The sequence below is a fragment of the Anastrepha obliqua genome, chromosome 4 (assembly GCF_027943255.1).
Source record: "Anastrepha obliqua isolate idAnaObli1 chromosome 4, idAnaObli1_1.0, whole genome shotgun sequence".
In the NCBI taxonomy this organism is placed as follows: domain Eukaryota; kingdom Metazoa; phylum Arthropoda; class Insecta; order Diptera; family Tephritidae; genus Anastrepha; species Anastrepha obliqua.
Genome location: NC_072895.1, coordinates 1,273,523 through 1,300,515, shown reverse-complemented (window position 1 = coordinate 1,300,515; position 26,993 = coordinate 1,273,523). Strand labels below are relative to the sequence as shown.

Below are 26,993 nucleotides of genomic sequence, written 5' to 3'. Positions count from 1 at the left end.
TAAACATCCCATCATTTATATTAGAAATAGCATTTTTCTTTGAATATCAAAATAACACCTCTTATTGGAAAACCCTTTATACATGCTCTGCTAATGGTACGATTTGAAATCGGTGCGAATAATTTTAGTGAGAGTAATAAAGTCTTCAAATGGAAACTGCTATAAACACATCGTTTACGTCTTATCCAACGATTAAGTGCAAAATGTTTTTTTTTTTTTTCTTTTTTTTTTTTGATCACCTCCAACATAGGTTTTTAAATGGTCCGTTTTGTAGAACATGCCTGATTAACAACTGTAGTCGTTTGATTTAATTTACCCTATGACTACTTAACGAATGCGTTAATAACTAAATTATAAAGTTACATATGTTTCAGCAACAGTTCCAGTACAGTCCGTCGCCACATCAACAGCCGCAGCATAGTGGTCAAACTCAATCGCAGACGCCTCATTTAACTCAACATGTTGTACACATTCAGCAATCACAGACTCATCATCAGCAGCAAGTGCATGCTCAACAGCAACAACATATCCAACAACAAGATGTTGTAACATCTAGCAGCCAAGTGGCACATAGCAGTGCAGCGGCTGGGCAGCAGCAACAAATTCAACAGATCTATCATCATCACAGCACGCCGGAAAGAAGTTGAGAATCACTGCAACAAGCAGCTAACAATAGCAACTCAACTATAACTAACAGCAGCAACAACAAAAGGAAGAAAAGCTCCAAAAGTAAACGTTGAAAAAGGGGCACCAGTGATGTGTTTTGGCGTATGGAGGTTTATAATATGAAAGCAAAAGAAAATATGCAAAGTGATGAACAAATTACTACGAGAAGTACGAAAAGCGACCGCAAAAAGTTCAGATTAAAATTGTTTGCGGGCATTTAAGGATGAATTTGTTTCGGAACTGTTCGGAAATGAGATATATTAAACCGAATTAAGATATGACAGAAATATTGGCTTAGGAATGATAAATACGCGTATATATAGAAGATTTGAATTAGTAACTATTCGTGAAAGCGACACATCTTTGAGGTAACATAAGTTTTAGAAGTACGTGTGTACATAAATAGTGCATACTCATGTAATTTTGAAACTCTTGAGACAGAAGCTTTCAACAATAAATTATGGGAGAATAATTTTATTCACGAATGCCAAGTGATTGTCCACGGGTTTGCCCACAAAAAGTTGTATTAACTGAAGTTGAAAATCCTTATAGAAGTCAAACGGATTTTCCTTTTGCATAATAGAAGAAAATGGATTTGAAACATGAATTGTATTTTTGATAATTGAATAGTAGCAAAACTAATTGAATATAAAAATAAATTGGGTAAATTTAAACCGAAACCGAAAGAATCAAAAGTTTAAATTTTTGGAGTCGTGACAAAATTAAGAATAAGTTCTTTCACCGCTAGCTTTAGTGAGAAAAATAGTTTTTATCTTAAAATAAATTACGGTTTTGCCAACCAAAACTAGTAGTAAACAAGTAGGTTTAAATGTATTACATTTACCGAAGTGGATAAAAAAGTATGTAACGGGAATATAATTATCCGATTAATTTGAGCTGGTCGTGTGACTTTTCGTTAAATATTATTATGTATTCGATACTTATATAAATGCCTAAAATAATGTTAATAATATTTCCTGTAACTAAAACATAAGATTTTTTGTTTCAAAATAGTTCATTGAACAGAAATTTAATAATGTTTTTTTTCCAAATCAATATCACAAAAAAAATATAAAAAAAAAATAAAAATTGTACCATCATTTTAAATGGATTGCTAATGCAAGGATGAAACATCAAAATTTTTAATTATATATACATAGTTAAATGCAAATACAAAGTATACAAAAAATATCCAATAACGAAGAATGATATGATAGATGATAAATTATTATAAATATTAACATAATATGAAAAGACCATCAACTAGAAATTTGTTGCTGCTGCTTTGGAACATTGAATAGTAAGAAAACTCTCAATGGAGAACTTCATCCATGATGATAATCTAATGTTAAAACAGACTAAAACATAAAATAAAACAAAAATATAAATGTAGTTATTATTACCATTACTAAGGCATTCATATTTAAACAATATGCAATATAAAAATAATAATGCAAACCTTTCAACATCGCAAGTGTACACTTTAAACCGTCATCTTTAGAAACTGGATCCGATAATATTAAATTTTTAGAGCATAATTAAAACAGATTTTGAATTAATGCAGGGCCACTTTTGTGTACTTTCTTGATTCGCAGTATATTGTCACATTGATTGATTCATATCAGAAATTTGTAACATGAATTGATTGTACGAGTATGCGTATTTTACATTTGATGATCGACTCAACTCAAGCAAATTTACAACGCCAAAATTGAGCTAATTGAGTAAAACTACTCTACACGGATCTCTTGCCAAGGAAGAGGGCAAAAGAAGGCAAAACAAATATCAATAATGTCAGCCAATTCTTAAGTATTCGTGTATGCATAATTATGGCGAGAATGCAAAAATACGAAGCAATATTTCCTTGGCTTAATTAAAGAGTTTGGTGGGTTGTCAATTCAATTTTGAGCTAATTTTAACTTTTCTTCTTATTAGTTGTGAGATATTAGTTTTTTATAAAGAGAATTTCATATTTAAGCGCCGGAACAAAAGGACTTACTTTCCGAAAAGGTTAAGGCTTTACAATTTGTCGAAACCATACTATGAAATGATAATTACAATAACACTGTACATAAATATATTATGGCAAATAAATATGGATGTAAAAATCGCATATTAACGAATTTAATTGATCTTCGGTACTCACAGAAAGCTTGTTTTAAATATATTAGAACAAATCTGCAAACTGACGTACGTACAGAAGTAATACGGCAAGGGTCTTCAAAAATTAAGCAACATGAGTATCTTTTCGATCCAACAAAACTTGAAAATAAAAATTGCAGAAATTTTCGATGGTGATCTTGGCATAACTACAACTGATACAAACTGTGTATTTTTTTTTTACTACGATTGGTTGTCTCTACAAATACGGTTTTCTCTTTCCGTCAAAATCTTTCGAACTTGCCTAGAATTTGGTATACACATAGTGAATATGTGCTTATAATTGTGGTGCCAATATACACGTGAATACAAGTATACGCATGGCACTTAAAATGCAATTGCTAAAATCATTCGATTCGGTACCATAGGGTTAACTCAAATCAGAAAAATCAAAAAGTACACACATGCATATTATTAAATAATACAAATGTATGCGTTAATAAATATTTCCTATAGTATTAGCATCGTACGCTCAAGTTGTTTTATTACATAAAATGCCTTATTCTTTCTCCGCTATACTCATAAAAACCTTAATCTTAGGAGTGACTAAATTAATAGTTGTCAGCTAGAAATATATGGAGCAATCGAGCGGTTTAGTTTTACAATTGCTTTATTTGTGGGCATAGGGTATCTTCAGAATCGCACCAAGATGCACAAACTTTGGCAGTCCAAGCAGAATGTTGGGAAATATAAACCTTTCAACATTGTAAAATGCACATACTTTTTGTATCAAGTGTCCAAGGCGAATTGTGAGTACTGAAGGTAACGTCTTCCCAAAACGGTTACTTTACTTTTCACAATACAAAACAAACAAAAGGAGGAGAAATTTCATGTTTGTGAAAATTCAGTGAATGACTTGGTAACACGAGGTGTGTTCAAAAAATAAGGTGAGTGTTTCAAATTTCGCGGGCTATGTACATTCGACTTTCGACTTTTATTTTTTTTATTTATGATAGTATACGCATGTCGAAAATATGATTCGTCACCAGTTATCACCCTTTTAAGCAAATTTGGACTATCGTTGACGTAATTGAACAATTTCTGAGCGATGCATTTGAATCAAAAAAATTTACGCTGCGCTTTGGATATTGGAAAAATGTCTGAAGTAAAAAATAGTTTTTGTTTATAATGACAATTTCTTAAATGCCGAAATTTTAAACAATTTTAATTTCATAGTTTTATGTTTTTTAGTTAACACAATATGAACGAAGAGTTCCTTCCTGGACGACTGAAAAGAGCGGTCGATGGAGTAAAGTTGTAAAAGTGATCAAAATTTATAGAAATTTGGAAAAACAAAGTTTTTATTTATTTTTATTTTATTTTTAAAAGCTTACATGATAATAAAATTATAAGTAAACTCAAGCAAACGCAGCAACAGCAGCAGAGGCTTTCGGCTGGCTGGTGATGTGTGTTGGATCAGATACGACGGAGTAGGTCGGTGTCCTTCAGAAATTTGTAAATTTTTTTAATGTTATCTTCAGTGTCATCTTTAAAAAGTAGAAGAGGATCTGTGTTGCTGAAGTGGTGATGCCTTTGAGAAGCAAGTTTTGGGCAGGATACCAGTAGATGATGCACACTGACTGTGCCTTGGCAGAAGGGGCAGGTGTTGGATGTATTACCCTGTAATAGGTGTGCGCTAGTAATTATGGTGTGCCCAATACGGAGTCGTGTGTATGGGGTAATGTGGTTGGTGGGTACCGATTATGGATAGGCAGGTTTTGAACGTTTGGGGTTAATGTTCGAATAATGGTGTTTTAATACGACCATTTACGAAGTAACTTAGTTTGCCTCTGTTCATGAATAAGTCGGTATATGTCGCTGGGTAGGATGACTTCTGATGTGACTGTTGGTGTAGTGGAAATGTCCTTGGCAATCGTATCTGCTAGTGTGTTACCCTGGATGCCGGAATGCCCACGTATCCACATAATTTTGATGCTACTACGATGGGTAATTAGTATGTTTTTAATACAGACGATGATTTTGCGTGATTTTTTGTGGTTTTGGATCGCTTGGAAGCAGGACAAACTGTCGGAGCAAATTATATGTTTACCCCTACTTTTGGCGCAGTATTGAACGGCTTGTAATATAGCGGTTGCTTCAGCGGTGAAAATCGGGCAGAATGGAATGGAATAGAAGGCCGTACGCGATAACTTCCTGATTTTCCTTTACCACTGCGTAAGAAGTGTGGGATCCTTTTGACCCGTCAGTAAAAACCAATTGCGTTGGATACGGAGAACTTGGCCCTGTAAACGGCGTTTGGAGTATTAAGTTTTTAAACCAGCTAATGATATATAAAAAATAAACAAAGCGTAATAAGGGTTGCAAAAAGGTTTTCGAAGTTTACAATTAAAACGAATTTCGTTAAAAACTACATATAGCATTTCGTAAAAATATACGCGAAAGTTTTCTTTAAAAGTGGATCGGTTCATTGGGAAATAAGAATAAAATAAGATTTTATTGTTCCAAAAAATATTAATTCTTAGGGATTTTTCTTTTTATTGGGATAGTGTTTAAAACATAGTGTTTTCTCATTGAATTTTTTCTTTTTTCTTACATTCTAAAAAAAAATTATAAAAATGTCAAATAATGTCTCTCATATACTTACTACCAAGTTATATCTATAGAAGGTGGGGTGATTAGAATAGGTAATTTCCATGGTTAAAAGATTCTTGTGGTGTAGCAAGGCGAATCTATTAAAGCTGGTATCCAAGATTGATAGCAAAACGATTGCGCCTTCCTTCGCTGTGTCTTAAGAGCAGATAAATAAACAAGCAAAAGGAAGGGGAATTACTTGTTTGTGAAGAAGAAGCAGGAAGAAGAGTAGTCGAAAGCAATGGAAAGAACCCAACACAAGAAATTATACATACACACATACTTTCTTGCTACGGCATCTTTCGCATAAAAGCGCAAGCAAACTGCATTTGGAGGCTTTATATTAATTTGTGCTTTTACAATTTAACAGACGGCACTTCGTCTTCATTAGTTTGGTTAGTTTAAATCTCACTAATAACAAAACTACCAAGCCATTCACTGAATTTTCACAAACATGTAATTTCACCTATTTTTTTTTTTGTTTTGTATTGCAAGGGAGCTGATGTCAGACTTGTCAAAATCGCCAAAAATAAAATAACTGTTTTTAATGGCGCCACCGTAGATGCTCAATTCGCCTTGGGTGGTATCGGTAAGTCATCTGATTGGTTTATTTTCTTTCGCCGTGTCCATGTGGCTGTCAGCCCAGATTAAAACAAGGCGAATTCAATCTTTGCTTTCTACTTTGCTTTGACAATCAAATGTACAAAATATTGTTGTTGGTCTAGTGCCACCACCTTTAATGAATGTGCCTTGTGGTGTAGTCAATATCAGACCGTTAGCCGGCTCTCAGCGAATTTGATAGAATCGGATGTTGGGCTGACTTAGCAGGAGCTACGAATCGGTTTGTTTACAAAAAACTAAGAATGGGTTAGTGATTTACGAAAAAAATTTAACACAACGTCACTTCGTTGCCGTCTGAACAACTACTGATTGGACGAGTGTATGAAATGATCGTGCAGAATTCGGCTGTTGAATCACTCCCGTGACGTTGCAGCCGAAGTTCCCACAATTTTTTTCTTTTTCACCATAGTTATTGGCCAAATCTAGTAATCTTCCGTTATTTTCATAAAGTGTAATTTTGATACTTTCCGGATAACTCTTGAATTTTAATAAATTAAGTGAAAAATATTGAATGTAACGAATTGGATAGTTCGTATAATAACTAATAATTAATATGAATTTCTTTCAAAGATGGGCTTTGCGCAGCATTGCACAGTTGAGGAGCGTAGGCTTGTTGTCATTCTTGGAAAACTAAAAAAAAAATCAAGCAAATTTATCGCTGAGTCACTTCAACGGTCAAAAAATTTGGATGTAAATGATGATTAAGTCCAAAAAAATCCAACGACGTGGTGGCAAAAAGAAAACGTTTTGCACTACTAATAAATTAATTGTGACTCTTACCAAGAGAGATCTTTTTAAGGCATCAAACACCAATGCTGCTGAAAGCAAACATAGTATCACCACTGTTAACTTGGACGATAGGAAATATTGCTGGTGCAATCGTGAGGATGGTTCCATATGTAAAAGTCCGCGCCTGTGGGGAAAGTTACTGATCGCTATTCACTTGGGAGTGACCAGGACCATTCTTCTACATATGGCTCAAACAGCTCATAATTTCCGGGATTAGCCCAAATATCCTCTGGGTAGCTTCCGAACACTCGTTCGGGAGTGAGCCAACGTGAGAAGGCTAAGCATCCCAGGATAGCTGGTTGTGCGCTGGGTTTGGGACCCGCTACTTAAAAATCCCAGACGTCTACATTTAAATTATAAGCACCTACAAATAAATTGAAAGAAATAAATTTATAATTATTATTATTTATAGGGGATATATACAATATAACCCGACTTAATTAGCACACTCGCTACTAAGGCCTTCAGTGCTAGTAAGAATATTTACACGCAAAACAAAACACATCGACCCAACAGCTTATTTCGTGAGTTTGGGCAAACTTATAAATTTATAATAACATTTAAGATTTTTACTAATTAATATTTGTAGGGTAGCTTTTTGAACCGAATGTACATAGTCTGCAAGGCTTTTGGTATATTCGAGTGTTATTTTCTCCTACTCCTCTTGTAACGCCCTTTTCGAGTTGTTTTTGTAGCAGCTTTTTTGATGTTTTCTTATATTTCGTTCAACCACTTGGGGACAGCTCCAGATAAACCATGATTGAAAAATATTCGATCTGTGTTTGTGGTCGTTGGCTTCATGGAATCGAAATCTATCCCAATACCCAATTTTTCAGAACTTTTAAATTATTTTTCCATAAATCTATAGGTATAAGTAGTTACCTCTATGAAAGCTAAGTTGCTGACTTCTGCTGATGACATACAACCCGAAACCACAACGCGACTTTTACCACGTTCTACAGTTAAATGTCTTTCCATCGGGACGAAAAAGGTTCAATTTGCTTTCATCAGCAAAAATAAAAAAAAGCCTCGGCTGTTGAGGGAACTCTACGTTTTTATTGTGTTTAGCTCACCATAGAAGAATCAATTAATTCATTTTGAGACGGGTTCTTAAATACAGTAACTCGCTATGGTACTGTGTTTTTCATTCTCAAAGCTTTAATGAAAGTGTGTATGTTTTCTGCTCGAACTTTATACACTTTTTTAAGTATTTATGCTTGTAGATGATATCAGAACTTAATCACGTTGGCAATCCTTTTGAAGTCGTCGAAGGCATTATTACCATAATATAAATCTGTTACGAGCTCCACTTGCGATGAAGTAAGAACACAATCGTGCTTTTGTAATACTAGAATGCTAAATACTTTGGAAGGCGTACTTGTGAATGACTGCAGATGGGCTGGAGAGTTTTGTTCCGAGTCATCGAGTTTTAAGCAATTCATCATGCTAAACAAAACTGCTATACATTGTACCAATTGCTGTAAAAATGGAGAGGCTGTTGAAGTTTTTGCCATGTCATGAGAAAAACATGTAACTGCGTTTGCCGAGCAAGCAAATGTGTATAGATCGATTATAATTATATTAGGTTTCACCGTCCAGTCATGCAAGTCAAACAATTTTTTTATTGCCGCATTCACATTTTCACAACATCTGAAACAAACCATAAATATAATATGTATGTACATGTATTTGTTTATATCTCGATATATTTACATAAAAATCAGCCTCTGTAGTGCTTGCTTATTTTTGTACACTTCTATTCCTGATTTTTGTATTAACGGTAGCAGCCTTGGGGATGAGTCAAAATGTGTAAGGACTACGACAGTTTTACCTGCCGAAACGAAATCCAACAGTGCCTTAAAGGATAAATGCAATGCAATATAAACTGTTTGTTTCGCAGAGACTACTTACACTGTACATTTCATCAACATACTCCCGGTTTTTCGGTAAAAATAACAGGTTATTTACATTTCTCCGCGGTAAATTCATGCTTCAATTTAGCCACGAGCACGCACATCTAAATTAAAGATTTTATTAAAGTTAAAAGCACTATATAATCTTGGAGAAAATCAATTATTGCTGATCAGCTGTCATCGAGCACTAGAACAAGAACAACATTTAAAGTACGTTCGCATATGCAGTAATTAGCATAAATCCACAAAATTAATTTACCCGTTCACATAGGGCAGATTACATCTAAAATTTTTCTTCATAGAAATTGCTTTGGTGGAATATTTTGGAGTTTTTGGTTTGTTTAATTATTATTACCGATATGAAAAAAAGGTAAAAAGAAGCTATAGTTAAAGTTGGAGAAAATCAATTATTGCCGATCAGCTGTCATCGAGCACTAGAACAAGAATAACATTTAAAGTACGTTCGCATATGCAGTAATTAGCATAAATCCACAAAATTAATTTACCCGTTCACATAGGGCAGATTACCTCTAAAATTTTTCTTCATAGAAATTGCTTTGGTGGAATATTTTGGAGTTTTTGGTTTGTTTAATTATTATTACCGATATGAAGAAAAGGTAAAAAGAAGCTATAGTTAATTTAATAGAGTAATTGGCTGTAGAAATATACAGTTGGAGGAAATCCGTAATCGACGTCTACTGATGTTTCAAAAAATTATGGCACCAAAACGCATGCAAAATTCGATATTACATCTTATTATAAGCAATAAAAGGTCAAAGACGCTTTGGACAAGCGCTTGTTTCTGTAATATGAATGCATAGTTAATAATACCTAACAAAAATTTTAGTTTTTACTTTAACGTTTCTCTTTACATTCGTAAAAATAATTATCTATAACACAGAAAACACAGCGTTGTATGTAAAAATGCTATGTAAAATGTAATTTCAGATTTCGGGAAAGAAATTTTGTATGGATAATCTCGCTTTTTAATTACGGATTTGGAGTTACGCATGAAAAAGTAGATAATCTACTCTATGTGAAAGTAACAAATTAGTAATGAGTTTTGTTCGGGATTGTATAATGTTGTATACGAGTATAAATGTATTGTTCGGGTATAATTCTGTTGCTATACAGCGCCTCTGGAGACCGGATAAAGAACTAAAATATGCATTTGCATTTGTCCGTTAGAACACAGCAAATGTAAACGGCAATCGATAATAAGAGAACATATTCGATTACATATTAATCGAAATATTATAAAAATTCCTAGATGCAACGTATGACAATTTACTCATTTACATTAAATCTTATTTGCTGAAGAATATAAACAATAATTCGAAGGAAAATGGATATAGCTGCGTTGTCTGATGAGTCGTTTAATGCAATAGATTGGATAAATGGAAACTACAGTAAACATTTGAAGGAAATAGAAGACGGAAGCGTGGATAATAGTGTTTCGCCCCAGCGGAATGATAAAGATACCGTTGCACAAGATTTTATAGCTAAATATGTATCTAAATTACACCTTTATATACAACAAGTGCACTGTGTTGTCGAAGAAACTAGCCAGAAGATAGTATCTGGTATGCCTCGTGTTATTAAGGACGCTGTCTTACTTCAAGCTGAAGTAGAAGAATTAAAAAAGCGAATGCATTCAATGCGTAAGGAAATGACAAATGTTCACGAAGAAACAGGTGATTGCATGGCAGCATTAGAACGCTTAAATACCATGCAAACTAAACTTCAAAAGGCCAAGGAGTCACTGCAAGAATCAGATGGTTGGGGGAATTTAATCTGCGATCTCGAAGATTGCTTTGAACACAATAATTTGAAAGTAAGTATGTAAAGTTCGACCATTTCATGTGTACGTACGTAAATCTTGATTATCTTATAGGATGCTTTTGAAAAGCTGCTAAGCTTGCAAAAGTCACTGCAGGTACAAGAACAATTAGTTGGTCATGCGGAAAGACTCGCACAGGTCGAAGATTTTAAGAATCGATTGGAAGCACTAGCATCTCCAAATGTGGTGCAAAGCTTTGTTGAAGGTAATATAGAGCAAACCAAGCAATACGTAAACATTTTTTCTGGAATTCATCGGGTCTCACAATTGGAGCAATACTATCGAGCGGTTCAAAAAAATTCCTTGCAACAGAAATGGAAACAAATCTTGGACATTCAAGCAACAGAAAGTACAATTCAAAATGATTTTCTCTCAGTTTTCTACAGTCATCTATTGGAGCATTGTCAACAACAAGTTAAATGGTGCACACAGGTGTTTGACAACCCACGTGGCAACTTTCAGCCAATAATTGTATTAATAGAAGTTCTGCCATCATTGCAACCAACGCGTGATAGCAATATATTGCAATTACTCAAGGCATCCAATGAGAGGCTGGAACTTTTGGAAAAGTACGCCCGAGCGAATCATACTTTTATATCGCATTTAATTGCATTTCTTGAGCAATCAAAAATTGAATTATCAAATGAAACCCATTTCCAATTAGTGCAATCTGTTTACGGATATTTTCACAAATTCATAGAACAATACCCGCGGATAGAAGAAACGCAATTATCAACACAAGTAGATAAATTATTAGTAAGCCAACCATCGACGGTGGATTCAGTGCGTCATTTGGAGAATTGTAATCAGAAAATCTTTGATTGGTTGTACGACGCATGTAATCGGTGCAAAAATATAACAGACGATTTAGGATTATGCAGGCTTATTGAAATAATGGGTGGAACTTTGAAAAAAATGCTAGAAAATTTTTCTAAAACTCAACGACAAATTTCTTTAAGTATTACACATGGGGCAGAAAATTGGTTAACACTGCAATGTGCTATGTCACTTTTGCAGTGCTTGGCGGATTTCCAAATAAAACTACAAAAGTTTGAAAAATCTATGCAGAACCGTATTATCAGATTAAAGGAAAATCTTGTTTCGAGTAATTCTAATAAATTTCATATATATAAAATTTGTGATAGTCAAGAGCAAAAAAAACTAATAAGCGACATTGACAAATATCTACAAAAATTTGTGGAAACCGGTACATCATACTCTTCATCGGCGACATTTTTTACATCTATATATGACCAAATAAAAGGACACTGCGTGGAAAGTCATGACATAGCCTTAAACGTGTTGCTAAAACCAGTAGAAGGGCATCTATCAAATATTCAACCATCACTGAATTCAACTTCTGATTCGCTAATGCCAGCTAATATGCCAGAGTTCAGTTTTGTGCCGCAAGAATGCATTACTCAAGTTGGCCAATATCTATTAACCCTACCACAACATCTAGAGCCGTTATTATTTACACCTTCGCCATTGCTTAAACAAGCTCTAGAGATATGCAATGTTAAATATACACAATCTGTTCCCTGTGCCGATATATTATTATCATTAGTAGTGGAGCAATGCTGTCAACTATACCAATCCCAACTGTTGCAAATAAAAAGTTTGTCTGTCACTGCCTCCAAACAGTTTGCTGTGGATATTGAATATTTATCAAATGTGGTAGAGGATTTGGGATTATCTATTAGTGCAAATCTATCTCAAATTTTGGTTCTACTGAAAGCTGCTCCAGAAAACTATTTATCTTTGAGCGTCGGATGTGAACCGCGTTTGGTAACAGCCATACGACAAATGCGCAATATACTTTCAACTCAGTAGTTATTATAACTAAGTATTTCAAATAGTAAATCGTATGTTAATAGAAACATTGCATTGTATGTACCGTATATTCATATAAATAAATAATGCAAATAAAAATGAAGCAAAAAGTTAAAATTTAGAATCAGTTCCTTTTGATATGCATACCAATTTTTTCATACAAGATTCTGAGCAACTCAACTTTGTTTTGTATCTTATAGTGACAACTCCAGAAGTCACAAGCGTTGATTTTCTTATATCGAGTATTTGATTGACTGATTAAGTGGTAATTTCATGATTGGTTTTCTGCATTGAAGGATATGTCTCGATATAGTCCGAGAGCCAGGGGTCATTTTGACCTCATCATTTCATGCCGACTGATTTTAATACTGAAGGCAGACGCCATCCAATGGGTGACGAAACCAGCCGTCAGCTGGTCCAGTACCGGCTGAAATTTTTTTTGTGTATTGTTGACATTTAGTAGAATAAAAAAAATAGTCAGGTGCGCTGTAGAGGGGGGAAAATACGTCAGTTGAACAGGCGAACTTGTAAAATAAATTAAAAAGTAAAACTACTTTATGCCGATTGAAATTTTTTTTACATAATTTTGGACACATATGAAAATATAATAATGATGGTCAGCTGCGTTTATAGCGGGGGGAAGACCGTCAGCCGAAGCAAGAATTAATCATTGCGTTCATACATCTCGGCGGCGCGCGGAATTTTCAATGCTACCACTGACGTCTTTTCCCCCAAGCTGACTATTTTTTTTTTTTATTCTACGAAATGTCAACAATACATGAAAAAAATTTCAGCCAGTATAAAATGAGTTGGTATAAATTTTTTCGACACGTTTCGTACCCTCCCACAATCACACCCACCGCGGGTGCGCCAGCTGACGTTCACTTTCGTTATTCATGAAAGCTAAATCACAAGTATAGTCAAGAACTTAACGGTATAAAAACGTAGTCCAAAATCGGCCCTGGCCCCGGACTAAAAATAGTAATATTAATTTCTATTATTTTAATATTTTCTTGCAACATATAGTGTTAAGGAAACATCTGATGCATGATGATGAAGTCCTCCCTACTCATGACCGAGCCATTTAAATTTCCAGAAAAATGTCTAAATTGTTGTGCGACTATCATGAGTATAAAATACAATACAAACCGATAAAGTGAAATAAATATGTACATATGTATGTATTTATATGCATATTTTTAATAAGCAATTTTACTAAAATTGCGAATAACTTTGACTTTCTTTATTATCATGTGGATACATGGATCTTAGTTTCTGTAACGCAACAATAAGACAATTAAAAGTATAAAATTGAAAAAGTTAGATGAAATCGATAAAGCCAATACCAAGCGTGATTATATATATATGTACATATATAATTGGCGCGTACACCGTTTCTGGATGTTTGGCGGAGCTCTTCCTCCTATTTGTGGTGTGCGTCTTAATGTTATTCCACAAATGGAGGGACCTACAGTTTCAAGCCGACTCCGAACGGCAGATTTTTTTTATGAGTAGCTTTTTCATCGCAGAAATACACTCGGAGTTTTGCCATTGCCTGCCGAGTGTCGACCACTATTAGAAACAACTTTTTCTTCATTTATATATAAAAAAAAGAAAATTACTTACATATATTGCAGACTAATTCGCCAGAATTTGTTGATATGAGCGCTTACCCAGAAGCGGAAGTTATCTTCCAACAAGACGGCGATCCCAAACATTCCGCCAAAATTGTTAAAGAATGGCTGTCGCAACAAAATTTTCAAATAATAGATTGGCCTGCACAAAGCCCGGATCTAAATCCAATTGAAAATTTGTGGACAATAACCAAACAGCGGCTGGGAAAATATCGCAGGGCTCCTGAGAACATGACAGAGCTATGGGACCGGGTACAGCAGGAGTGGAACCAAATTCCGCGCACATTTATCGAGAATCTTGTCGAAAGTATGCCCAAACGCATTAAAAGTCTAAGAAAAAATAAAGGCCTATGGATTAACTATTAAAATTTATTAGTTTTTAGCCATGAGTGCCAGACGTGCAAAACTGAGTAAATATGTACATTTTTATATTATTGCCTCCTTCCCATTCCTACATTTGTATTTGATGTTTTTATTTAAGCCATTATTTTAAGAATTAAGCAACGAATAAATGCTGAAAGTTTTGTTTCATTAAGTTGTGGATTTAGATTTTTTCAGAGACTTTAAAGTTAAATCGCCCAACATGCGCTCCCTATTGCACGCTACTGTATATATATTCGTTATAATTATAATTTGAGAATGTGAGTGCCGTTATTGGCGTTACTGCTACAAAAACTACCACGAGTAGCCAGTCCACCGATAGTCGGTTCTACATATGTACATACGTTCTTTAAATCTAGCCGGAAACTCCCACTTCCACAGCATTTTCCAAAAATTTATATAGAATGTTTTATTGTGTTACAACAATTAAATTATATATGTATATCGTATTTAGTTTAGAGTTTCTTCACATCGCCTGGGATGCCTTCATGTTTATCGAAGACTACAAGTGATTTCTAATATTTAAATCAAAGATTTCAGTGACAGTTTCAAAGTGTTTGATAGATAAGTTTTTGTTATTGCAAAGAAATCAAATTTATTGTTTTTAGAAATCTAAAAAAAATATATTTTTAGACGTAATGTATATGATATACATACATACATATGTACATATATTTTCTATTGCCGAAAAGTATAATTTCCTAATCATATTTTTTGCGTTGCCGTTCGGACTTTATGTTTAATTAATCAGTTTAACATATTCGCATTGCGAATTTCCAACGCCAAAAACACTAAAGAAGCAACACTCTTTTAATGTGTCAAATGCTAAAGACAACAAATAAGTATGATATTGGCAATTGGAAGTCAGTGTAAGGTTATTTTCCAACCAATTAAATTAAAATCAAGTACAATGGGAAAGAGATTTCTCCTCTACATACCTAAGTATTCAGTTTTCACTGGAAATAAAGCACATTAATATAAGCTAGGTATTTAAAATTTTTAGGATACGGTATCGTTTATACAAGTTTAAAGTAAGGTGGCGATATTTGTCATATACGCGGAATCACAGCTGAAATGGATTAGTCCACTTGTGAACTGTGTGCGTCTTGTGTGTGGAGGAAGTTTGCTGATTTGATTTTGCTGAATTAATTAAGATCAGTAAATCTAACACGTAGTGTCGCTTTTTATTCACCTATTCGCAATTTGAATTTAGAGTTGGACAACTTCTCTGTAATGTGAATGCGAAAATTAGTTATTTCCCCAAACGTTTACATGCATATGTATGTACATGACAGCAGCACCTCATGGGAAGCTCACTGATTAAATCAATACTTGCAAACTTTTAAACATACTTACATATGTATATATTGTCCCAAATTGATGGGCTTCCTTATAATATCCTCTCAATATTGAAATATTCCCGAAGGCAAATGATATTCACATAGAATACATACATATGTATGTATGAATTATCAAAAGTAATATTTTACTGGTTTAAACAATCGGGCGCAATATTTTCCAGAGTGGACCAAGAATGGTGTCTGGATAAAAAGTACGGTAAGGGCTTTTGAAGGTTGTCGGTTCTACGTTACCGGATAGACCGGATTTATATCCGTCAAAGACTGTCACTCTTCAACATTCTTCAAACATTTATGGGGAATGTTAACCTGTTACAACAACAACATATAAAAAAGTATGTGCAAAAGTATATTCATAAAATGCCGATAAAATCACATAAATAATCGGAGTCGACCGGTATGTTAGTAGTCGTAGCATCGAGCTAAAGATCAACCATAAAATAGTTTTAAACCATTTGCCCAAGAATATTGCTCAAAAATAATAGATTACTTTTCAGGTGAACCGTAGTAGGTTTGAAAATATCTTTCATATTTAAAATTTTTCATTGAGGTTTCCAATCCATATTTTGATGTCGAAAGAGTCTTTAAATTCATCAATACGGTTGGTGTTTCAATACACTCGATAAACTCTTAATGTAATATCAGCGCCTTCGATTCGCTACTTATCTGCTCACTATCTCTGCGCTCCATTCACTTCGCGAACAAATTGCATGTGAAAGCAACAACGAAGCCATTGACCAAGATTCGCTGCTAGCGCGTACGGTTTTAATTTTTGGCAGCGCTACCAAAATATGTTTATTTACTCGAATTGATTCATCTATTCCCCACTTGCTAACGCTTGGCGAAGCGAAGAGGATTATCAAAAGATTGATTGGCAAATTAGTTGAGTGAAAACAGAAGACTTAAGTAGCAAACTATATATTATAACATATTTATGCTTTGTTGCAATTGTTAAAATCAATTGATTTGTTTCAGTTTTATAAAATAACTTAAGTTAGCATTGCCTTATTTTCTCATATTGCAACTGGCAGGTTACTAGATATCAAAACCAATTTAAGTAATTTTCGAATCTTCTTATATCTTAACTTTTTAAACTCTGTAATTTTTTTAATTTCACTGATACTATTTTAATTATCAAGTCAATATTCATAGTCAAATATTTCAAAAGTGTTTCAAATAATTTTATAGATTTTAGCAATATTTTTGTTTCAAAGGAATTTGTTTGATAAAACACTTCCAGTAAAGTAAAAAATAATAATACTATATTAATTGTGAATATCTATAGAATTAAGCTTGTGATATTGATTTTTCAGTCGCCAATTTCGGGTACGAGAAACTGGAAAACGAACAATTTCCCAAAAGCAAAATTTAAGTCCGAACTTTTTGTTCAAGGGCTTTGATGTCAATAGCACTGTTTCTGCGTTCGACTGTAACTACAACTCAAAGACTGTGCCACAAAAGGAATTATCGTTCTTCATACGTAAATTCTTCTCTACCGAGTCACAAAATTTAAACAACCATCATTGTCAGGCGCTTCTGTTAACCGACCCAAATCGCTTAAAGTCGAGAATTCGGGAGCTAGATCAACCAAGATATTTATCGAGGATGTCTATATCAGGCGAGGAACCTTTAACTATTTTACATTACAATGACGTCTATAATATCGAGCCGAACTCTGGAAAGGAACCAGTAGGTGGTGCTGCACGCTTTTGCACTGCAATTAAATCTTTTGCTCACTTGGAGCCTTTGGTTTTGTTTAGTGGTGATATATTTTCGCCAAGCATGTGTAAGATAGAATATTACACAATAACTAAGCTGATAACAACTCGTTTTTTTATTCAGTAAGCACCTTCACCCAGGGCGAGCAGATGATACCGGTACTAAAAAGGACGGGCACTCATTGTGCTGTCTTTGGAAACCATGATTTTGGTAGGTACATAATTACATATTTTTATTCTATTATAAACATTAACGTTTTTTTTAATGAATTTATAGATCACGGTTTAGATGTTCTGGTAAATTTGATAAAAAATACAACTTTTCCTTGGCTTATGTCCAACGTGGTTGATAATGAAACAGGAAAACCTCTCGGAGGGGGAAAGATGTCTCATTCCATGCTCCACAATCAAACGTCGATTGGCTTGATAGGCCTTGTAGAAAGAGAGTGGCTGGAAACATTACCCACTATTGATCCTAATGAAGTAACCTATATTGACTATGTAGAAGCGGGAAACAAGTTAGTGGCACAACTGCGAAGCGAGGGCTGTGAAATTATAATCGCATTAACACATATGAGAACGCCAAACGATATAAGATTAGCGGCCAATTGCGCTGGCATAGATTTAATACTCGGCGGACATGATCACGTATATGAAATACAAGAAGTAAATGGGATAAAAATCATAAAGTCAGGAACAGATTTCCGTCAATTCTCAAAAATTACAATACGGAAGGAACGCGATGAGAATGGAAAACTTATGGCACAGATTGAACCAGTGAATGTTACATCGGATTTTGATGAAGATAGAGAGTTAAAAGAAGAATTGGAAAAATACTCAGGTACATATTACTGTTTCACATGCAAAAGACCAATCTATTGTCATACATAAGCGTTTTGAAAAGTAATAGAGAGGGTAAGACAGCAAGCGCAGTATTGCTGCTACAACAACAACAACAGCAAGCGCAGTCGTTCCAAGACGTAACCGGCACGAACCGGATTTATATCCGGCTAAGGACTGTCACCTCAGCAGCATTCCTCGTATATCTATGGGGAATGTGTATGCAGCTATAACAACAACAACAAGCGCAGTATTCAAACAACGTAAACACTAATTGTTTGGAGTGTTTCAAAAATTTCTTACATAATAGCTAGAAAGAGAGTGAATATAGGTAATATGTATGTATATACATGAGATAAGAAATTTTACCTAAAAAGTTAATTGTTGTTGTAACAGCATATACATTTCCCCCACCTGTTTGGGTAATGCTGTAGGAGTGTCAGTCCTGGGCGAGTCGTTTCGGTAGCTGTTGTGGAAAAATTTGTTCTTTTATGCTCTGCAGACAGAAAGTCAAAATGGGTTGTTGGGCAAAAAATAAATAAAATTTCAGGGACATAACATAACAGTTATAATATCATAAAAACGTTGTTGCATAACGTTTATTTTTTCTGTTGCTTGCTAACTGTACATAACATAGAAGTTTGGTAAAAAATGACCATGCAATAGACATAATGACTACAATAAAAATGTATAATTGCATGATTAAACCACATTTTGAATAATATTGTTCCACAGTCACATACATATATTACACTTTACATGCTGCAGCCAAAACCTAATGAAAATATTCCAGAAATTGCAGAATGAAGGTATGCGACGCATCAATTAAGGTAATGTTAGAAACCTTAAAGTGGACAAACGTAATGACGATTGAATTATGGCAGTACACAAAATTAAAAATAAAAGTTCACCAGTACATTTACGGGATGGGATTGAATACGTAGGTGAAGTACAAAAATATGAATTAAGAAATAATGATGCTTTTAGAATAGGCAATAATCAGTAAATCACAAAAGTCGATGTTTATGTAGCTCTGGAATTGCATAATGCATTACCAATGGAAACAAAAAACGAAATTAGATAGATTAGTTTGGCGATAAAGAAATCCGATATTTTCTCGGTAAATGGCTGTAAGGATCGATACCTTACGACGCAAAGCGCAATTTAAAGTTTATGCTCTTTGTCAAGGTGATATTTCAGACTAAAAAATCTTTTTTCTGTTTTTTGTTTGTTTCATTCAGTTGTGAGTTATGGGGTATTAAGAATGGAAGTCAACAAAGAGAAAATTCGGTACATTTTACAGTTATTCTTTGATAAATGCGAAAATGCAAGCCAGACCGGTGGTATGGTGCCGATACTGTAAAAGTGCCGTTTTGGTTTCGTCGATTCCATTCAGGCATTTTTGATGTTAAAGAAAATGTCGATAAAATCGGAGTTGACCGTCATGTTTGTAGTCGTAACTTCGACCAGTCGACCATAAAACAGTTTGAAACCATTTGCACAAATATTTTACGCAAAAATAATGGATTTCGTTTCCCCAAACTAAACTTGTATAATTCATTAGGAATAGGAGAAAATGTAGTGTAAGAACTCTGCAAAAAATGTACATTGGTATATGTATTTATGTATATATAGGTATACATATAGATTGGCAATGGAAAATATACAATATTTCCTCTGCGTTTTAGTCATCAAGCAACATAAAAAATATTTATAAAAGAACTTTTTCGTTAAATTTCAGAATATGGGCAATGTTTTCAATTCATAAATTTAAGACAACTGTTATATTTAATTCCTGAAAATTTTTGAATTTTTTGTGCGAAAAGTTAGCATTACAGTACATATTTTCATACTTAGATGTTTTAAAGAGAATTTTGAATTTTCAGAGGTTGTTGAAGCTAAAATGACTGAAGTCCTCGGAAACTTCAGTGTGGATTTGGATGGGCGTTTCTCTTTCATCCGCACACAGGAAACCAATTTAGGCAATTGGGTTTGCGATGTCGTTTTGGCCGCTACAGGAGCGGACGTGGTCATCATCAACTCAGGTACTTTTCGTTCAGATCAAATACACCCACCGGGACCGTTTACAATGCGTGATTTGGTGAATGTAATACCAATGCGGGACCCACTCATACTGTTAGAGATTACAGGAAAATGCTTGTGGGAAGCTTTAGAGAATGCTGTATCAGCATATCCAAAGTTAGAAGGCAGATTTCCTCAAGTAAGTATATACAATACGTATAGAAACATTTATTTATCGCCATTGTATTATTCTTGGTAGGTTAGTGGTGTGACATTTGCCTTCGACCCCACCAAACCACCAGGAAAACGTGTGGACCCACGGTTAATACAGGTGGCAGATGAGTCTATCAATCTGCAACAAATGTACAAAACATGTATTAAAAGCTATATATATAACGGTTGTGATGGTTTCACCATGTTCAAGAATGCTAAAATTCTGGTAGATAATAACCGCAATACGTACAGCCAATTCTATATTAATCGCCTGTTTTAATGCAATAGGTTGATGAGGATCTCTGCCCTGAATTAGGTCTTGCCATACAAAACCATTTCAAAGCTATTAATTTACGTAACGAAAAAAGCGATCACCACACCAAACATCGACAATCTTTAGTCACGCTTTCTCGGCGGCACAGTATGGTACAAATGCTGGAAAATCTGGATTTAGATGGGCCATCGCCAATAAGAAAGCTGTCTGTTGGACATCATGTAAAATCGGTAGATTCTTCCAACGTAAAAGCCTCCAAGGTAACGAAAATTTGCAATTTAGAAAAAATATTGAAATGAAAGTGACTATTTTTAAGATGTTACGGCGAGCTTCTTTGGAGGATTTAGAACAAGCAAGTTGCGAACTAGCTCCAATTGTGCAACAAAGGATTGTTCAAATTCAGAGTGAAGAACACTTCAATCAGTTATTGTTGAGAAATGAAACTTCTATAACGAATACTGTAATTACCGAGACTGAAGACGAGTAATGAACATTTTTGAACCTCGGATCTTAATAAAAAACTAGTTCACTTATGAGTACAAGTTAGTGCAAATTACTGGATATGAAACTCAACGTCCTAGGCCTTGCGAATTGTCATGTCATATGCTAAATATAAGTTTCCTTATAAGCAGAACAGTTATAGATATATATACAAGCCAAGCTTTTAGTGTATATATAATTTCTTATTGGAAAATAATTTAATTCCCTTTAGTTGCCTGCTCTGAATAACCTAGTTTAGTCTGATTTACTTCACGCTTCACAATGAACAAAGTTCAATAACTTTGAATGAACTATAAAAGGCTTTGAATACTCGCTCAAATATTTGCTTAGATTATATTATATGTATATAAATATAATATATTAAACTAAAATAGACAATCAGGCAGATTATAATGCTGGTTTTAACTAAATCATCATAATTTGCAATATTAATTTTTATTGTACAAAAAAGACCACGTCAAGGCAAATTTTACTAAAATAATTTAAGAATTTTGAAAATTTTCGCTGTACAAGAAAAGTAATTGTTGGATTTTAAGCAATGTGGGCGCATTATAAAGAATATTGAACAAAAAAGAATTGTTACATTAAATTAAGGTCCGTAAAAGTACCTGAAAATATTTGAGAAAATTCGCGCGACTGTCACTCATATACTCTGCGCAAGCATCAAGGATGCAGCGCATTTCTTGGTCTGAAAAGGAAGGAGTTAGACGAGACATTTCATTTCACACGTTTGGAAGCCATCCGCTTCTACTCTGGAGTTACCCAACAGAATATGAGGGACCCTAAACGACATTCACCGAGAGTCTAATACCACCTTCACGAACGCTTTTCTCTGAATAATGGCATTCAGCCAACACCTGTAGCAAACGAAGAGCTTCTGTTGTCTCTAGAGACCCGCGTCACCCTGGTACAATTACGTTCTGCATACCGCTGCTGTTTAAATTGGTACTCAACATATGTCTGGCATGCGAAGGTACCTTCTCATAACATTAAATACATACCTCTTCAAATTCCCGCTTAAACCTCTTCCTTTTGGCTCCGTTCAGGAGATCCTATGCAGGAATCTTTAAGCTGTTACAACTACAACAATAACAGCAGTTCCCTTCGAGAAATTCGATATATTGGGTTTACGAGGGAGTTATATGTTCAAATTACCTATAATAAGAAACAACGAGTCCTTAAATAACAAACAAGCAACCGCTGAGCATTTCCCTTAAAATGTCGCCTTTTCTCAAACCATGGTACTTTGGTCGTAAACGTAAATGATTAACAATATTTGATATTTGAAATTAAATTAAATATTTAGAAAGGTGCGCTGAAAGCTGTTTGAATTTTATTTGTTATGTAACGATGGTTCATTACTATTTAGTATTTTTAACACTATTATAAATATTAACATTTTTAACTGATTTTTTATTTTAACGTTAGTATTTTAGTATAGCCTAAATACCTCAATGAAAAAGAAAAATATATATTGTATTATAATCGTAAGGTCATTCAAATTGCATGACAAGAGTCTTCATTGCGCTGACAATATAATACGCACATTCCCGTACCTCATGATTGTATTTTTCAATGGCTGCTTTATCATCCAATGAATATGATTTCTGCAAATTTTCACATTCATGTGGTATTAAAATGTTATAGCGCGTTAATGTTTTTAGCATATCTCTTATGGTTTCATTGTAATTTGACTGAAATTATATTGTAAGAAGGTCGATTAATGATTTCACTGATATTCAGCAAGCAAATAAAAACAAGTTACCGGTGTAGTAAATATTGAAATTAGTTCAATTACAGCGGTGCGTACTCTCTCCCCGCAAGGTACCAAATCATCTTTATTTGTGGGCAGATCCTGCATGATAGACACAAGTTCTTTAACGCGCCGTGTCACCAGATCCGTTCGATGTTTCAATTCCTCAGAAAATGGTTTATCAGCAGCCATTTGATACATACTAGCCGTGGTCCGACACTCAACGCTTGGCTTAAGCAAGGGAGGGGCGATGCGTCGCTCATACATGCTTGCTGGGCGCTTGATGGTCGACTGATTCGAACTGTTGGCCGAGGATGAACTAGAAGTGTTTGAATCTATAGATACGGAACCGCCACCAACATCCTCAAGAAGTGGGAGCGATTCGCGCCTATTTTCAACTCCTTTTAAATCGTTTCGGCTTTATTAATATAGTGTCAATAAAAAAAGTTTTAAATAAATTAAAAAACCAAACAAAATAAAAATAAAATTAAGACAGCTCACAGCGAGTCATGGTGAACGGCAGTCTCATTAATTGCACAGACCACGGGAGCAATTGAAAATTTTGATTTCAACTCAGAATTTTCAGACGAAAGCTTTTCAACAGTAGATTTTAGCTGATTAATCACATATTTGTAGTCGTTTATCTGTCTTAACAAGGTCTGCACTTCATGCTGTGGCTCATCGGGCGTTTGATGCACAATAGCCTGAATTGGCGAATACAAAATCATAAAATGCTTAAGAACTTAAAATAAAATATATTTGAGAAATACATAAATATAAAAAAAGAAAATCTAAATAAATACCAATATAAAATATCTACATATTGTGAGTGAATACAGTACCAAATATAAAATTTATTAACACTACATTATTGGGTATTTTTTATTTTTAAAAGTTAACAATATCAAACTAATTTGCAATAACTATTTTTCATTCTATATATGCACATACATATGTAAGCATTATACAATTTATTAATATTCACGACAAAAGAACTTCGAAAAATATGAACACATGTTTGATTGTACAATTACCCGAAACTATTGTTTAATTTAAGAAACTTTTGGCGCATACTATTTACCTGCTGTGCTATTGGGGGTACTGGTGCATAGTCGTCGTCACTTGCAACAGGGTCGTAAATAGGTTCATCATCTGACAAATCTAGTTCATTTTCATTTAACAATGGTGGGTTATAAAATGAATTTAAATTGGGCCCATCGAGAGGGCGTAAACTTGCTATTTTTTGTCTTCGACGAGCATCATACAGGACATCAGTCAATAATCCAGCGAATTCTTTTCGTGAGAATCGCGCCAGTTTTTGTCGGCCCTGTTAGCTTAGTATTAATACAAAGTTTAAATATATTAATTTCAATATTTACTTGGTTTCGAGTGGCACTTAAGAAAGGATTCGCCGGCAAGAACGGCACAGCTACATTTTCAGCGTTTAATATAGAAGTAGCCCAAACTACAGTCAACATTTAAGATGTTAAATTCATATATATATTAGCAAAATGATTTGACACAATTGATCGTACTTGCTTCGTTTTCGCGTCGATCCACTTCATCATATAAGTCCATTACCAACTCCTCGAACATTTTATTTGGAACCACTTGCAAACGATTCCTGGCAATGGTAAGTTGCTCGCTTATTTCAGTACTCGATGTTTCCGGAATAACCAAGTGGCAACCTGACTATTTTAAGAAAAATTATTTTAATCTAATATTTCCTTTTAATGAATATTTTTTTTACCGAATGATCTGGTTTTTTACCACCTAAAAACATTATAATGCGATCTGTCACTTCATACATTGCATCTAATAATCTTTCCGCTATGACATTGTGATTGTTTACTTTGGCAACTTCGAGTGGTGTGAGCCCATTGCCATCAATTGCATTAATATCTGCTCCATACACAATAAGCAACTCAATTTGGGACGCTTGTCCAAATTTAGCTGCTACGTGCAGCGGTGTTGAACGCTTTTCGTCGTGAAAGTAATTGGGATTGGCTCCTTGTACAATTAGACGAAGAGAGGTTTCTAAATTACTGGTCCTTACACTTGCATGCAATTGTCGGCTAAGTTCATTCTCAAGATTTATACCAGAAATGACACCTTCCTCTTGAAGATTAGATTTTAAAGCGAATACCAAGTTTATGTGTTTCGATTTAATGAAATCTGATTTGGTAGGATGCAGCGGATCCTTGGGGCTTGGTTTTCTAACACGCGGTACACCCTTGTCACTTTTTGACGAGTTTGCATCAAGAAGATGATGCTCCCAAACACTATTTGCACCGTGCGAATTGAGCGAGTTAACAAAGTTTAAAACTGATGGCTCCCAAGTTCCTTGACGCAATGACTTTACCATGGATATATGGCGGCCAAGGCTACGATGTACTGAGCAGCAATCAGAGCAAAGTAAAATACCACGATTTATTGAGGCCCATGAGGGATCTGTAAGAGAAAATTTTAGTTTAAAAATGATAAGTATTTCATCTTAAGTTCAATAATCAGAATTTACAGACCTGAAGCTCCGCAATCTCCACATACTTCAACTTGTAAACGAGATTTAGTTCGCGACATTTTTGATAAATCTGAATTACTGACCGACTTTCCCCTTAGCTCGATATTACTTTTAGTGTGGGTGCTTGTGATTAGACTACCACCTCCAGTCGGTGTGATGAACAGTTTTCGATGGGCTTCCACAATAGTATTAGCGAAGCACATTCATGAAAAGCTTTTTTGAAGGGTGCTACCCTTCAACCGTTAATCGGAATGCTAATGAAATCAAAGTATTTAGGTATACTAATGATCCCAATAAATTCGTTAGAATGTTTGTACAAGCGTTAACATAAGATTAGCATTAGCTATACATTTGCTGCCGCTATGACACCGAGTTGTTCGTACCCCATACCATCAACTCAACTCAATTAAGAATATTTATTAGATGCAAGACCATGATTCAATTAAATTATTAATTGTATCATTGTGCAACAATAATGAACTAGCAACCGTATATTAGAGAGAAACAAGTTGACGACAAAATATAATTTTTACAAAAACAAGTGTAGATGAATGTAACAAAATCTTTTCGGTGCACTAAACAATGTTTCGTTATACACACCTAACAACTTAACGAAATTTGAGATGCCACCCATGTAATATGTTATTAATTTTATTTGGTTCGTACCATAATTTGTTGGTAAGCAATTTCCAAGGCTATTAGGGTATAGAAGGTGGCGCCTTCCAAACCCGTTACTTAATTTGTCGCGATTTGGACAATCGTTGACGTCATGCAGCATAATAATACAAAAAAAAAACATAATAAACACAGCAAACAAAAGGAAGAGAAATTACTTGTTGGTGTAAACTCAGTGAATGGCTTGGTAATATTGGGATTTGTGACACTTAAACTAAACAAACTAATGAAAGCACGAATTATAAAAATACCTCTAAATGTAGTTTTATTGCGTTTCTATGCGGATGACTCCCTGGCGAGAAAGTGTTTGTGTGTGCGAATAATTTCGTGTGGTTGGTAGTTGTTGTTGTTGTCGTAGCAGTATACACAATGCTGCTGGAGTGGCAATCCTTGGCCGGGTATAAATCCGGGTCGTTTCGGTAACGTAGAACCGACTGCCGTGGAAACGTCGTATGTTTGGTAGCTGTCATTCCTTTCCTCTTCACAAATATGTAATTTCTTTTCCTTTTGTTTGTATATTCTCGGGGCATAACGTCACAGCGAATTCGGCAGGCGCAATCTTATATTCTATTATTCTTGGACAAAATATATAAGTAATAACAGCAGGTTTACTCTTCGGTAGGTACATTTTCTCATCTTGCCTATGTGCCGTCGGGCGTTGAGTTCAGTGTAATGCCACGTGAGCAATT

General features: G+C 34.6%; 5 protein-coding genes across 12 annotated transcripts in view; 3 read left to right on the top strand and 2 right to left on the bottom strand.

The window, feature by feature from the left end:
- LOC129245183 (transcription factor GAGA) overlaps window positions 1-2,779 on the top strand; it is an 85,684-nt gene extending 82,905 nt beyond the window's left edge. For 4 of the 6 annotated variants that reach the window (XM_054883206.1, XM_054883211.1, XM_054883207.1 and 1 more), the window contains one exon: window positions 360-2,779. In XM_054883206.1, coding sequence (XP_054739181.1) covers window positions 360-647 — 288 coding nt within the window. In that variant the 3' untranslated portion in view covers window positions 648-2,779. The remainder of the gene's footprint in view (window positions 1-359) is intronic. The other 2 variants (XM_054883210.1, XM_054883209.1) reach the window with 2 other exon arrangements.
- A 4,930-nt stretch (window positions 2,780-7,709) lies between these two features.
- Window positions 7,710-8,919, bottom strand: LOC129245182 (uncharacterized). Of its 2 annotated transcripts, XR_008582401.1 has the most exons (4): window positions 8,740-8,919; window positions 8,542-8,684; window positions 7,902-8,478; window positions 7,710-7,829 (listed from the first exon to the last, which is right to left on the bottom strand). XR_008582401.1 is itself a non-coding variant. In XM_054883205.1 (3 exons), the coding sequence occupies exons 1-3, from the start codon at window positions 8,815-8,817 to the stop codon at window positions 8,058-8,060; spliced, it is 642 nt and encodes a 213-aa protein (XP_054739180.1). In that variant the 5' UTR covers window positions 8,818-8,919; the 3' UTR covers window positions 7,710-8,057. The 2 variants fall into 2 exon arrangements, 1 of the variants encoding a protein (XP_054739180.1); XM_054883205.1 differs by having other exon boundaries at window positions 7,710-8,478.
- Window positions 8,920-9,708: 789 nt separating this feature from the next.
- LOC129245479 (conserved oligomeric Golgi complex subunit 7) lies at window positions 9,709-12,531 on the top strand. The gene is made up of 2 exons (XM_054883659.1): window positions 9,709-10,575; window positions 10,636-12,531. Exons 1-2 carry the CDS (start codon window positions 10,087-10,089, stop codon window positions 12,412-12,414), a joined length of 2,268 nt encoding a protein of 755 aa, XP_054739634.1. The 5' UTR covers window positions 9,709-10,086; the 3' UTR covers window positions 12,415-12,531.
- Window positions 12,532-15,236: 2,705 nt separating this feature from the next.
- On the top strand, window positions 15,237-21,396 carry LOC129243586 (mannosylglucosyl-3-phosphoglycerate phosphatase). Of its 2 annotated transcripts, none has more exons than XM_054880706.1 (8): window positions 15,237-15,298; window positions 17,101-17,573; window positions 17,630-17,716; window positions 17,783-18,346; window positions 20,232-20,566; window positions 20,627-20,806; window positions 20,869-21,114; window positions 21,171-21,396. In XM_054880706.1, the coding sequence occupies exons 1-8, from the start codon at window positions 15,243-15,245 to the stop codon at window positions 21,339-21,341; spliced, it is 2,112 nt and encodes a 703-aa protein (XP_054736681.1). In that variant the 5' UTR covers window positions 15,237-15,242; the 3' UTR covers window positions 21,342-21,396. The 2 variants fall into 2 exon arrangements, with proteins under 2 accessions (XP_054736681.1, XP_054736682.1); XM_054880707.1 differs by lacking the exon at window positions 15,237-15,298 and adding an exon at window positions 15,304-15,371.
- Window positions 21,397-22,656: 1,260 nt separating this feature from the next.
- Window positions 22,657-26,212, bottom strand: LOC129243585 (ARF GTPase-activating protein Git). The gene is made up of 8 exons (XM_054880705.1): window positions 25,631-26,212; window positions 24,859-25,559; window positions 24,644-24,800; window positions 24,488-24,573; window positions 24,190-24,435; window positions 23,610-23,812; window positions 23,121-23,526; window positions 22,657-23,049 (listed from the first exon to the last, which is right to left on the bottom strand). The coding sequence occupies exons 1-8, from the start codon at window positions 25,830-25,832 to the stop codon at window positions 22,849-22,851; spliced, it is 2,202 nt and encodes a 733-aa protein (XP_054736680.1). The 5' UTR covers window positions 25,833-26,212; the 3' UTR covers window positions 22,657-22,848.
- Between the last annotated feature and the right edge of the window lie 781 nt (window positions 26,213-26,993).

What these genes read in the sequence shown, in the direction of transcription:
- LOC129245182 (XM_054883205.1), bottom strand. Translation starts at nt 8,817, where the DNA reads ATGAATTTACCGCGGAGAAATGTAAATAACCTGTTATTTTTACCGAAA. An exon ending in ATGTTGATGAAATGTACAGT is followed by an intron (nt 8,685 to 8,739) that starts GTAAGTAGTCTC and finishes TTATCCTTTAAG; the next exon opens with GCACTGTTGGATTTCGTTTC. An exon ending in CTACAGAGGCTGATTTTTAT is followed by an intron (nt 8,479 to 8,541) that starts GTAAATATATCG and finishes GGTTTGTTTCAG; the next exon opens with ATGTTGTGAAAATGTGAATG.
- LOC129245479 (XM_054883659.1), top strand. Translation starts at nt 10,087, where the DNA reads ATGGATATAGCTGCGTTGTCTGATGAGTCGTTTAATGCAATAGATTGG. An exon ending in TTGAACACAATAATTTGAAA is followed by an intron (nt 10,576 to 10,635) that starts GTAAGTATGTAA and finishes ATTATCTTATAG; the next exon opens with GATGCTTTTGAAAAGCTGCT.
- LOC129243586 (XM_054880706.1), top strand. Translation starts at nt 15,243, where the DNA reads ATGTGTCAAATGCTAAAGACAACAAATAAGTATGATATTGGCAATTGG. An exon ending in AGAATTGGAAAAATACTCAG is followed by an intron (nt 18,347 to 20,231) that starts GTACATATTACT and finishes TTGAATTTTCAG; the next exon opens with AGGTTGTTGAAGCTAAAATG. An exon ending in CCAACGTAAAAGCCTCCAAG is followed by an intron (nt 21,115 to 21,170) that starts GTAACGAAAATT and finishes ACTATTTTTAAG; the next exon opens with ATGTTACGGCGAGCTTCTTT.
- LOC129243585 (XM_054880705.1), bottom strand. Translation starts at nt 25,832, where the DNA reads ATGTGCTTCGCTAATACTATTGTGGAAGCCCATCGAAAACTGTTCATC. An exon ending in TACCCCCAATAGCACAGCAG is followed by an intron (nt 23,813 to 24,189) that starts GTAAATAGTATG and finishes TCGCCAATTCAG; the next exon opens with GCTATTGTGCATCAAACGCC. An exon ending in TTTCAATATTTACTACACCG is followed by an intron (nt 23,050 to 23,120) that starts GTAACTTGTTTT and finishes ATATAATTTCAG; the next exon opens with TCAAATTACAATGAAACCAT.